This window comes from Eptatretus burgeri, chromosome 4, assembly GCF_056783735.1.
Source record: "Eptatretus burgeri isolate ZD-2024b chromosome 4, Ebu_testis_v1, whole genome shotgun sequence".
NCBI lineage: Eukaryota > Metazoa > Chordata > Myxini > Myxiniformes > Myxinidae > Eptatretus > Eptatretus burgeri.
Window position 1 is genome coordinate 57,656,674 of NC_140964.1, and position 12,959 is coordinate 57,669,632.

Consider the following 12,959-nt stretch of genomic DNA (forward strand, 5'->3'; position numbering starts at 1 on the left):
CCGAGCTGAATCCCAAAATTCAAACCGCAAAATCGAACACAGCAGCAGCCCTGACCACTAAAAAAGTCCCTATCCACCCAACGTGCACATCTGCCCAACCCAACACTCCTGGCTCAAAAACACAACGCAAACACCACAGCACAACATAACCACTTGTGGGAACTTATCACAACCACCTATTGTTTGTCACTTCATGAAAGTTGGAAGAGGGTGAGAGAGGATTTTCATTGTTGGAAGAGGGTGAAAGACTATTTTATTGTCGATTTTATTATCCCTGGAACATTTTGGTTTTGATGTAAATATGAGTGGAATGATTATACATCTGTTTATTGTTGCATCTTTCTCCTTAATACACAACCATTACACTTTCCTCAGTTCTTGTGCACCTGCGTGGCACGGCGGATGTGGACACAGAAATGAAGGAGATGTTAAAGGAACAGCATGCCTTGCAAGAGGAAAAACCTGTCTCTATTCTTAACCTCATCTGTATGCCCTCTTTGCGCCAGCCACTCATAATCTCCCTGGTCATCCATGCGTCCCAGATGCTCTCAGGAATCAATGCGGTATGCTTGGAATATTTGTTTTCATTTGCATTTAACTCTCACTTCCCCTATTGGTGCAACTCAACACCATCCTCATACCATTCCCATAACCCACATGCATTCACCTTTCCTTCCCAATCTTCCTCACACAACACTTCCTCAAAGTGTACAATCGATTCAAAGGGTCCTGTCTGTCTTGTGATTTTCAATAGAATTTGTTCTAAAGTTTAAATGCACTTTGATGCTTCAAGTTGCATGCTTGAATCAGGATAATAAGAGATTATCATGTGATAATTCATTATAAGAAAATATTGCAGTTATAATTAAATCATTTTTTTCTTCTTCTTTCTTCACATTACCTCGACAATTATTTGCAACAGACATTGAATATTTCATTATACAGTGCATATTTACCTTAACTAACCAAACTAAATATAAATATCATATGTACAGGCAACACGTCAATCACTTGAACCACAGCCATGCAGGAACCATACACATCATAACCAGATGATAAATACTTCATCATAGCTTTTCCAGCGGCTGGTGAAGAAGAAAAATCTATTGGCGTCGAGCCAGAAGCTATTCCAATATCGGACATATCGGCAGAGACCGTAGCCAAAGCTTTCATTTCCAGGTGGGTTGCAGTGTTTGGTACCCCATCTGTTATCACCACTGATACAGGACGACAGTTTGAGTGCACACTTTTCAAAATGCTGACCAAGTTACTTGGAAGTAAATGCACCAGAAACTACGTCTTATCACTCCGCTGCAAATGGGCTTGTCGAATGGTTCTATCGACAGCTTAAATCTTCATTCAGAGCACAAGCCGACCCATATTGCTGGATGGAATACCTACTGGTAGTGTGTGTGTGGACATTCGTGCCATGGTGAAAGCTGATCTAGGTGGCAGTGCAGCAGAGCTAGTTTTTAGATCAACACTTCACCTTCCTGGTCAATTTCTTGCTCCGACTAACATCAACACGAATTTGGACCTGAGCAATTATGTGGACAGACTGCGAGGGACAATGAATGAGTTGATTACATCCTCAACAGAATTCCACACATCTGCCCAAAGATCTTTCATCTTGTACCCATGTTTTTTGTACGTGACGACACTGTCAGAGTTTCTCTGCAATCTCCCTCCCGGGGCCCCTTCCGAGTCATTTCCAGGAAGGACAAGTATTTCATCCTTGATTTTAAAGGGAAGTCTGAAACTGTCAGTTTAGATAGACTCAAGGTTGACTACACAGATAAAGAGCCTGATGCATCTCGTCCTACTGCTACAGCACAACAAACTCCAGTTACATCGACTCCCACTGTTCCTGTAAGCCCACAAACAAAAGCACTGAGTTCAACCCCATCGACATCTACATCAGTCCCTTTGCCCCCGACAACTGCAACAAATGTGAAGAAAACTCTTTCCGGCAGACAATGACCATTGGCTTCAAAGATTTGTGCAGGCATTTAATTCGGGATAGCGTCTACATCTTCTCTCGTCTCTTTGGTCATCGATCTAGGGGTGGAGCTAGTGTAGTGACTTGTGAATTTTCTCTACATTTTGCAAATATTTGGAATAAAGCAAACGTGTGAACGCCTGTGGCCACAGTGGGGGCCCATTCAGGAACCAATGGAATTGGTGGATCCTGAGGGATCCTTTTAAAGGACAGATCTTGTGCATCTGTCCTTACAAGCCAGTTCTCATTCCTATCCATGAGTTGCTCAACATGTCAGTACATGGTGACTTTTGTTCGACATTGCCAAGATTATTGAGCAAAGTGGATTTTGTTTTTTATGGCTGAATGGCCACGGTGCCAACGAACGAGTTTTCTCCTGTTTGCAATTTTTGACACCATGAAAGCGGCAGCGGTTCAACGCCAATAGATAATTATTATTCTTCACCAGCCGCTGGAGAAACCAAGAACTCATCTTCAACCAGACTTCCTTTAAAACATGTCATTGCATTTTACATGCGAGTGAGATTTCTTGTGTTCTGGTGTAAACATCCTACTCACCTGGTTTAAACGCAATCTTCTGTAACCAGCATACTGAAAGGAATCATCACCACAGAGGTACTCAGTTGAAAAAAAGATAACGTGTCAAAATTGTGGTCTACATTGGCACATTATATGTGAACAAACAAACAGACAGACAAGCTGACCCAAATGCAATACCTTCTCTTCTGGCAAGGGTAAAGCATGAAACAAAATTAATGTGGAAACCCCAAACGAAGACTGATGAGAAATAATCGCTGTAGTTTTTCAATACCATCGTGAAGGAAAGAACCAAATTTCCCAAAGGGTCTGCATACAGAACTTTCATTAATTTTGAACCAGACAAGATAGAAGAAGTAGACAGGCAGTGGAAGTCGCAGATTAAATTGCAGGGTTGGGCAGCAGGCTTGAGCAGCAGGCTTGGGCAGGCAGCTCAATTAGCCCAATTGCATAGCCAGACATGTATATCAGCAGAGAAGAGAGCTTCACTGAATAGAAACCATACCTTTTGTATCTTCCCCTTGCCCTCAAGGCATGCATGTTCTTGTCCACCTACCAATAGTGCACCATCCCACACATATTCACACTTTTGTTCAGGTCAGTTCAGATTAGATCTGTGATGTGCTTCAGGTATCATGTAAACCTGTACTCACATGTTTCATGCTGGGGTTGTTGGCGAATAAACCGTTTTCCCCACCAGGTTTCCTGGTGAGAAGGGTGTGTAGATATGGGCACCCAGCAGGATTAAAAACCAAACCTGTCAAAAGGCAGAGGAGTCCTTGTGAGCAAACGGTCATCCATATCTTGGGCCCCTGCAGTTGGGTTACTTTTTCGAGGAGGTTGGTGGCAGGATTTGCACTCCGGCTCCCATAAAACACTTCATTCCACAAAATCCACAAATGCAAAGAAAACTGAAAACCCACTCCGTGGGAGTACCTTCTGTGCTGCTGCCCTTTGCAGGGCAGCTCATCGGATGATGTGATTGGGGCAAAGCCTTTGTGACCCCCATTCCTTGATGATAGGAGGAAAAGCATGCGTAAAACTTCCTGGGTCAAATTGCGGTGGTGTCTGGTGGGGTGGTGCTGCGGTGTCGTCCACCGGATGGTGGTCTTCTCGGGTTAACCGAAGGTGGTCCCTTCAGGTGGGTGCCTGGAATGTCCCATCCCCAAGAGAAGATCATCACCTGTCTCTGCTATAATTTGAGCTCCAGTGTATGGACATCGGTATTGCAGTTCTGAGGCTCAGAGACCGGATAGTGGTGAGATCATGGTGGGTGGTTGCATCTACTACTGGGCAAGTTGCTCTGATGGTTACCATGCCCAAGGAGTTGCTGTAGCTGTGTCCAATAAGCTGTGTCCCATGATAATTGAGGTAACACCAGGCAATGAGCATATTATTAAACTGAGGATTTCTCACTGTGCCTGGTGTTTGCTTAATGGTGGTGGGCTTGGGATCCTAGGATCCTGAGTTCAAATCCCACTCGGCTGTTGAATTAATACCAGGTGGGGTTGACTCTGCCTGTCATTCTACCGAGGTCGGCAAAATGAGTACCATCTTGCTGGTATCCTGTGTCGGAGTGGTGACCTGTCCAGGATTGTGCCCAATAGCCAAGTGTCTGCTTAGGCAGCACCAATGCTCTACACAGAGTATGGTCCCAAAGAATGGATGGATGGATGGCTTTGTCACTCCCTGGGCGGCATTTCCTTGGTCTTTGTATATGCTGCGACTGAGGTGAGTGATCTCAAGGAGGCATTCCATGCCGTGCTCGAGTCTGTGGTTGATCAGTGCCCCAGGCGAGATACGCTTCTAGTCATGGGGGATTTCAATGCATCGACTGGCATTGATAGCAATGGTCCCCATGGGTCTGGAACTGTGAACCATAATAGCACTAACCTCCTTGATTTTGCAAGAAGTCATGGCCTTTGGGTGGCTGGTTTATGGTTTCAGTGCCCACAGGCTCATCGCTGGACTTGGTATTCCAATGCTGGTGATGTGGCAAAGGAGATTGACCATGTACTCATTGATGGTCACTGGAGCATGATTCAAAACTGTGGGGTCTACAGGAGTGCTCAGCTTCTCAATATCGATGATAGGCTTGTTGTAGCAACTCTGAAGTTGTAGCTTAAATCTGGGAGAATGGTACCATCCCAGCTTAGACTGGATGTTGGCTAGCTCAAGGATGAGAGGGCAGCAGAGGAGTTTGTAAACAGGCTGAGTGGGGATTTGTTGGGGGGGGGGGTGGTCTGGGTGTTTTGGGGAATCCTGAAGAGTTGTGGCATGCCTTCAAGACTACCATCCTTCATGTTGCCGGTATAATGTCTTGGAACTTACCGTAGGGTGAAGAAGAACTTTGTTTCTCAAGCGACACGAGATACCATTTACCAGAGTTGCAGGGTCAGGCTTAATGGCAGAGCTGAGCTGTTCAGGTTTTTGAGATGTAAATCTGTGGTGAGCTGAGGGTCAACAAGGAGGTCTATATACAAGGAATTTGTGAGGGGGTAGAGCATCACCTGTGGTCAAGTGATTCTTGTCCTGCTTACAGGGGAATTTGTGCATTGCATTGCTCCAAGCCCATCCCTCAGTGTACTGCAGTTGGAGTAGAGGTTGATAGGCTCTTGATCAAGGGGTCCGAAGTGAAGGCCCACTGGGCCAGTTACTATGAGCGGTTGTACCAGGCTGACCCACCATCTGTTGATTTGAATGTCGGGGGTGTTACTCTTCCTATTGCTGACCCTCCAATCAACTATGAACCACCTTCGTTTGTGGAAACGTGGGCTGTGGTGAACTGGTTGAAATGGGGAGAAGTTTCTTGGAACTGTCGCATCCATGCTGAACTTCTCAAGGCTGGAGTAAATGCTGTACTCATGTCTTTGCATGCAGTTCTGTGCTCTGTTTGGAGCACATGCATAATCCCAAATTACTGGAAGAGGGTCCTTGTTGTCCCTCTCTGGAAAGGGAAGGGTGATCACCAGGACTGCAACAATTACTGAGAGGTGACGCTGCTCTCAGTGCCGGGCAAGATCTTTGCTTGGATATTTCTTGATAGGGTTCACCACCATTTGCTTGAGCACCAGCACCCAGAGCAGTCAGGCTTTACCCCAAAGAGGTCAATGATTGACCATATACTAGCTCTTCGGGTCCTCACTGAATGCAGATGAGAGTTTTTGCAGGGGCTGCTTGTAGCCTATGTTGATCTCTGCAAAGCGCTTCATTCAGTAAGTCGGGATGCACTTTGGAGGATTCTCGGTCTTAATGGGTTGCCACCAAAACTGATCAATCTGATGTCTGAACTATACTCTAGTACAAAGAGCGCTGTGAGGTGTGGTGGTTCCATCTCTGAATTATTTTCAGTTGTTACTGGAGTTTGTCAAGAGTGTGTACTGGCCCCCACACTTTTCAGTGCTTGTATGGACTAGATTATGGGGAGGATGTCAAAGAGTTCAAGCTGTGGTGCATCGTTTGCGAGTGTCAAGTTCTCTGACCTTGATTTCGCAGACGATGCAGTCATCTTTGTGGAGAGTGGATATCCTTTTGTAGCTCTCAAGGCGCTGAATGAGTAGTTGGAGCTGCTGGAATTTCGGGAAGCGATCCTGGGCAAAACTAAGTTCCAGGCTTTCAATGACATCTTGAATGCTGCTATCTTGTCTGTACCTGCTTGTGGTGAGGATGTTGAGGTCCTGGAGAGATTCACTTACCATGGCAGTTATATTCATGTCTCCACTGGTTGTGACCCAGAGGTCAATCACCATCTGGGTCGGGCCTGGGGAGTCGTGGATTCACTGGGTCATGGGGTGTGGCACTGTCGGTACCTATGCAGGAGGACAAAATTCCAAGTCTTCATGTCCTTCATGCTTCCATTCTTGCTCTTCAGATGTGAGACTGAGACTCTGACCAGGGATCTGAGTCAGAGATTTAACCCCTCATTACCAGGTCTCTTTGGAGAATCCTTGGCTATCGCTGGTCGGACTTTGTGCCCAATGAGCAGTTGCTGAGAGAGACTCAGATGAGATTTGTTACCTTATATTCCGTGAGTGTCAGCTGCGGCTGCATGGACATGTGGCTCGTTTTCCTGACGCTAATCCTGTTCACTAGATTCTCTCAGCGAGCGAGCCTCATGAGTGGAGGAGACTAGCCACATGCCTTGTGGTTGCAGCCATTGAACGGCATCTCAAGTGGATGGGAATGGCCCAAGCATCTGCCTGGGGGATGGCCAAACAGCGGCCCCTGGAGTACCGTCAGAAAGTGGATGCAGCGACTCGCTGCTCTGGCGCATGCTCCTATAGCTGACCTGACCACGTATATTGAAAGTGTTGTTCCCCAATCAGATGACATTGATTCTGTACCAATTGGTGCTGTGGCCTGCCAAGGAGTGTGGTTCAAACTCGCATCAGAGGTGACCATAATTATAGATCCTGCCTTCCCCAGTTAGATGTCAGAGGCAGGCACTTCCTTGTCCTCCCCAGGGCATGAGTGGGATGGGGATGGGGAGGGCTTGACAGAAAAAGTGTGCTGCTTCATGGACACAAGGAATGCCTGAAACCCCTCCCGTTCTCCCGGCTCTTGCCTAGTTCGATATGAGAGGCACTCGACAGGGTATCCTTAAAGACTAGCTACAACTCTGTCTCACAGCAGCAAACAAACAAACCGGATAACTTAGACCCTCTCCACGCCTGTCCTTATTACATGCAGAAAAGTCCTATAAACTGCGTTTCACTCATCGGGGAGTGGGGAAAGTGGTGGAAGGGGTCTCTGCCTTAATTCTAATAACTGATCCCCTTCTATAAACGTAACAATAATAATTATGATCATGAAATAATTGACAAATTCTCTCACAGGTGTTTTACTACTCCACAGCGATATTTTTAAAGGCTGAAATCCAGGAGCCCGTGTATGCCACCATTGGAGTTGGTTTGGTCAATTTCATCTTCGTTATACTTTCTGTGAGTCAAAACTTTGAGATTGAGATTACATTATTGCAATGCATTATTGCATTATTATTGAGATTACATTATTGCAATGCATCTAACTGGCAATACCCTTTGACTATTCAAAGCATGCTTCATCAAAAAATTAAGTTGGACATTGTGTCAATACCAACAATTACTTCCAATCAACAGCTTTTCCTGGTGGAACGTGTGGGCCGCAAGGTGCTGCTTTTCATTGGTCTGTCAGGAATGAGTTTGTGCTCCATCTTCATAGTAGTTTCTCTTCTTTTGCTGGTGAGTTGATTGCACTGATATTATAAGCAATCAGTTACATGAATTGATTTGCAGTCAGAAGTCGTGTCAAAAGGAAGGGTTTGAAATGTATTTCAGGATTTACAATGTGAGTTGATATCTGAAATGTAGCAATGTCACTGGTGTACTTTTTCAAAGACAAAGAAAACATTGCATTTGAAAGTACTTTTAAAAGAGAGGTCATAAATTCCCAATTGTGTATACTGCCTCAGCGAGGATATTCTTTTCTTAAACATGATCGACTTTATTCTCACTTGTAACTGTCACTTGTCACCAGTGTCACTGTTTGTGATGAGTGCAAATTGAGCTTATGTCAGCTGGCACCTACTGATTTCATTTCAGGTTTTCTGAAAATAATAGTAATTTTATTTTAATAATAAGAAATGTAATAGTACTGATTTATAACCAGCTCGCTAGTCCATTTTCCTCAAAACTGATTGGAACCCCCCCCCCCCCCAAAACCCTTGCTGATTCTATCTGCTTACAAATTGTCAGAGTCTCCCTGGTGCCCCAATTCATTAACCCTCCACCCCCCCCTCCCCAACCACTCGTCACTTTGCTCTACTATAAGGCTCGATCTTCCATAGTAAAAAGAACATTAAGAAATGTCACTGCATTTAGAAATTGATAAATAACAATTACAACAAATACAATTGCCATTGAAAAGTTTAAAGCATGGGTAAGTCCAGCAGGCCCAACCTGATTCTGGGTTTCCACATCACGGTTTTGCTATATAGCGGTGGACTTATTGTGGTATCCGTCTCACCTCTCAGCCCCATGCTGCCCTCCATCGCAGACCGAGTTGTGATTTCGTTTGATATCGGGGGGGGGGGGGGGGGGGTGTTCGTGACAGTAAATAGTTATGAAGAAGAAGAACGTGTGAGACAATATAAAGAAAAAGAACATGTGCGGTTTTCTTGAAATAAGGCAAATGAAACATTATAAATTGTTATTAAAAGCTTTCAAAGTAAGAAGGAAATTAATTCAATTATGAGGAATGTTGGTTCAATGAGAAGGTAATGAGAAAGGAAGAAATAAAGAATGAACCAAGGGAGGAAATAGGTAGTAGAACAAGTTGGTGATTTGTTTTTTTTCAATCGAAAATATGTTTGTTTGTTTTGAAGCGAGGAGGGGAAAATAAGATAAAGTTGAGGAGCATGAAAGAGAACATTTGGGATAAAGCAGAATGAAGCACATCTTTTGAGAGATTTTCGCTGGTCTTCATGTCGTTCCCCGACTCTCCCGAAGAGACCAGACAAGCCTCTACAGACTCAGACATGGATATTGTGCTCTCAACTCTTATTTACATCGGATAGGGTGTCACCATTTGGGGTTCTGTGAGCAATGTAAGGTTCCCAAAGATTTATATCACATCTTCAAACAATGCCCTCGGTAAAGATCGCACCTGTTCCACTCTACCTGAGAGATGGGGATCAGCTGGTCAGGTGTACTGGACACAATGTGCCGATTGAACCAGAAGCACCCTTGACTCTGCAATTGTTGTTGACATTTATTAAAGAAACTGGTCGAACAATATAAAGTCTCCCATACTTGTGTGCTCCAGCCAAGTTATTTGGGTGTGTGGCGTATATAGAGAGCTTCACGGTTCTGACAACGCCATTAAAACCAAAAGAAGAAGTTATATGGAGAGTTGCTTGAAATTCAAGAGTGAGATGGACACTGTCATGCCACCTTTTAATGGAGGTCGAAAAGGACGTGCAGAACAAGGTAACACAGACAAAGATCACCTCCTTCTTCACAAAGTCTGATGACCCTGACGACCCGAAGCCAGGGAGGTCGACATTTCAATAACCTCCAACGCCCTCAATCATGATCATCCAAAGTTAGTACAATTTTGAGTTTTTCATTTTTACGACTGTAGTATTGGCAAAAAAAGTCGATAAATTTTAGTTGTCTCCTCATCCTGTTTTTCCCACAAGGTCTGAACTTTGCACATTGTGGTTTTGCCCAACGTGGGGTTTTTCCAAAACGTAACCCCCATGAATGGAAAGGGTCTGCAGTGCATGAAAAAAATCCATGAGAAGAATTTAGATGATCATGATTCATTCAGGTTAGGGGGAGGAACCAGTTATTCAGGGTCGGGGAGACCCCAATTCTCTCTGTAAATACAGTGTGTATGGCATTGCGCCACTCCCGGTGCGATGAGGTATTACAATTTCTTCCATCCGTAATTCTGCTAGAATTAATCCGTCCATAAGAATGGCTTCTTCGCAAGTACAGTATCAATTAATTTTTAAAAGCTCGCGAGTCCATCTTGTGACACAATGTTTAAAAAAATTAAAACACCCATCTACAAATTGTTACATTATCATTCTCATTGAATTTATGTTTCTTACAATGGATTTGTTTTTCATATTCTAATTTTGTAAATGACTCTGAGGATTTTGCTTAATTGTTGAGGAATGGACTGTTTTTTGTTTGTTTGTTTGTTTCTTTTTGGTGTACAGAACACCCATGTAGTTGAGGCTTGTGGAAGCGCGAGTGCACTGACCTTATCAGGACGCAAGAGAGCAAAGGAGACGCATGCAAAAGGAGCAGTGAAGAGAGGAGAAGGGGGCAGGGGGGGGGGGGGGAAGCCAACAGCAGAGTTGAAGGCTAAGATAGAGTGAAACTGACAATGTGTGTGGGGAGGAATTGGGGGTGGGGGAGGGGAGCAGGAGAGTATGTATATGGTGAACAAGATGGATACAGAAGTAAATGCCAAGCAGGGAAAACTGGAAATTTGGAAGGAGGTGGGATTGGGGGAGGGGTGTTAACGAGAGCAGAAAAAGATCATGGTTTTGGATTGTGGATGATCTGAGATGGTGGTGAACATCTGCCTTGAAGACCTGCAGGAAAGAATGAGATTGAAAAGAATGTAGAAGTAGTTTCCACAGGTGGGGAAAAAAGAGGAACGAATGAGTGTCGGTAAGCAGTGATCATGGATTTAGGTAGTTTCACCAGAAGGGGGTTGATGATGGACTGTGTGTGTCCTGCATAAACCTGGGAGGAACAAAGCAGAGGGTGCAAACCATAAAGGAGGCGGTAGAAGACAGAGAAACCACCGACCTGTCTGCGATGTCGAAGTGATCGGGAAATGTTAGAGTTGGTCATTGGTTGTTGGTCATTTCCAAGAAAGTTGGTCATTACCAAGTCCAGAAAGGAAAAATGGCCATTGGCAGAAATCTGGATCAGAAAGTTCACAGATTGGATCAGGCCCATGGAATCACAAAAGACCCTTTTTTGCAATGCCATGACTAGTTGAAGAGGTACCACCTCAAAGCCAATTGTCATTGTGACAAATTGATATTGCCTCTTCTGAGGAAGACAGCGAGAGTTGGGATGAGTGGTTACAAGTTGGTACATGTTGGGGGGGGGGGGCAAGAGGGGTGGTGGGATATGTATGTATTTATATGTATATATATATATATATATATATATATATATATATATATATATATATATATATACATACATACGTATATAAATACACACACCACACATACATTCGTGGTTCCGTTTTCCGAACCATTCGTGGTTCCGAATGTTGATAATTTCCGAATGTGTATATATATATATATATATATATATATATATATATATATATATATATATATATATATATATATATATATATATATATATATATATATATATATATATATACATTGGTGGGGTATGCTTACACATTATAAGTAATAATGAATCGTGAGTCGTGTCAAAAGGAAGGGTTTGACACAGTAATGTTTCCCATTTCTCAGACGCAATATTCTTTCGCTTACGCTCATTCATATTCCTTCTTTTCAAACTGGAACACATTACTTCGTTAAACACCTCCCTTTTGACACCACCCTGCTGGGGTCTGGGCCTTCACCTTCCTTTGACATGATCATTTCTTTAACTAAATTGAGTAGTCAAATAGAAATCCGATAAATATGTGTTTTATTTTCGGTAATAACTTAATTTATTCATCAATTAAAAAAAAAATAGGTTGCGGTCGCCTGTTAAAACCCCCAACCCCATTTTTTATTAATACTTGTACTTTAAACCCATAAATTAATGTATTTATTCCATCACTCATTTTATATCTTTTATCATCAAATACTGTTTGAGCTTTCTTACTCAGAGTTTCTGAGAATATTTTGTGGTTATAATTTCTAATGAGATTCATCTCTCAAAAAACATCCTTTCTCTTCCATATACATTCAAGGTAATGTTGAAAGTTAATAGTTTCTTTTAATGCACTCTTCTTTGTACCTTGAGATTATACATTGTCTTTCTTTGACTATAACCAGGGTCTGTGTTTGTTAACGTTGCCATATCAGGAATAAAACCTTCAACAGCTCACTTACCCATTCTATCACAAAATGAATATAGTGTAAATTTCATCATTTCAGATGTAGCAGAGACATAATCAACCACTTAAACTTCTTGTTGTCCAATATACAAACAAACATTATCAAACATTTTCCAGAAGAAATCATTTATGAGTGTAGCGTTTGTGTTATTCCCAGCCTTCGTGAATGTAAATTTACACAAGAAACTATCAGCTCGATTGAAATCAGTTTGTTGATTATTTATTTCAAAACGTTTTGTTCCCTATGTATTCCAATCTGTTCCGGTTACAGCATTTACCTTGAAGTAGTCCTTCTTTTAGTGGAGTTTGAGATGACAATGGTTTCATCCAAGTCATAGAAACTATCAATTGCTTTCATACTTGTATTTATTTTGTAAAAAAAAGAAAGATGTCAACTTTTGAAACCCTGACCCAAGTATTTGAATTATTTTCTGTCGTTCTTGGGGAGACAACTGAGTTTTGGCTTTCTTAATTTATTTTGTCGCTTCCAATTTATGGGATTCCTTTTGGGCATATTTTATACATTTGATAGCACCTGCCTCATTTCCCACAGCAGAAGCAGTTGAACCAATTAGGTTTTTATGTTTAAGAATAGTTGAACCTATATCCATTAGAGTATCAATTATCCCATCTCTAAATTGATGTCCTAACCCTGTTGTCTCTTAGGTTTATAGTATCCTCTACCAAGATACCTACCTTCACTCTTATAGTATGGGGAAAGGAACATCCCATCCCCTGTAATTATTTTATATTTTCCCAACTCGTGCTTCCTCACAATAACCATCGTATTTATTTATTGAAAAACTTCACGTAGGTGAATTCTGATGGA

General features: G+C 42.7%; 1 protein-coding gene across 7 annotated transcripts in view; it reads left to right on the forward strand.

The window, feature by feature from the left end:
- Positions 1-12,959, forward strand: part of LOC147028120 (solute carrier family 2, facilitated glucose transporter member 1-like) — a 120,522-nt gene that overhangs the window by 75,149 nt on the left and 32,414 nt on the right. For all 7 annotated transcript variants that reach the window (XM_085878214.1, XM_085878215.1, XM_085878210.1 and 4 more), the window contains exons 7-9: positions 376-563; positions 7,372-7,476; positions 7,654-7,755. In XM_085878214.1, coding sequence (XP_085734340.1) covers positions 376-563; positions 7,372-7,476; positions 7,654-7,755 — 395 coding nt within the window. The remainder of the gene's footprint in view (positions 1-375; positions 564-7,371; positions 7,477-7,653; positions 7,756-12,959) is intronic.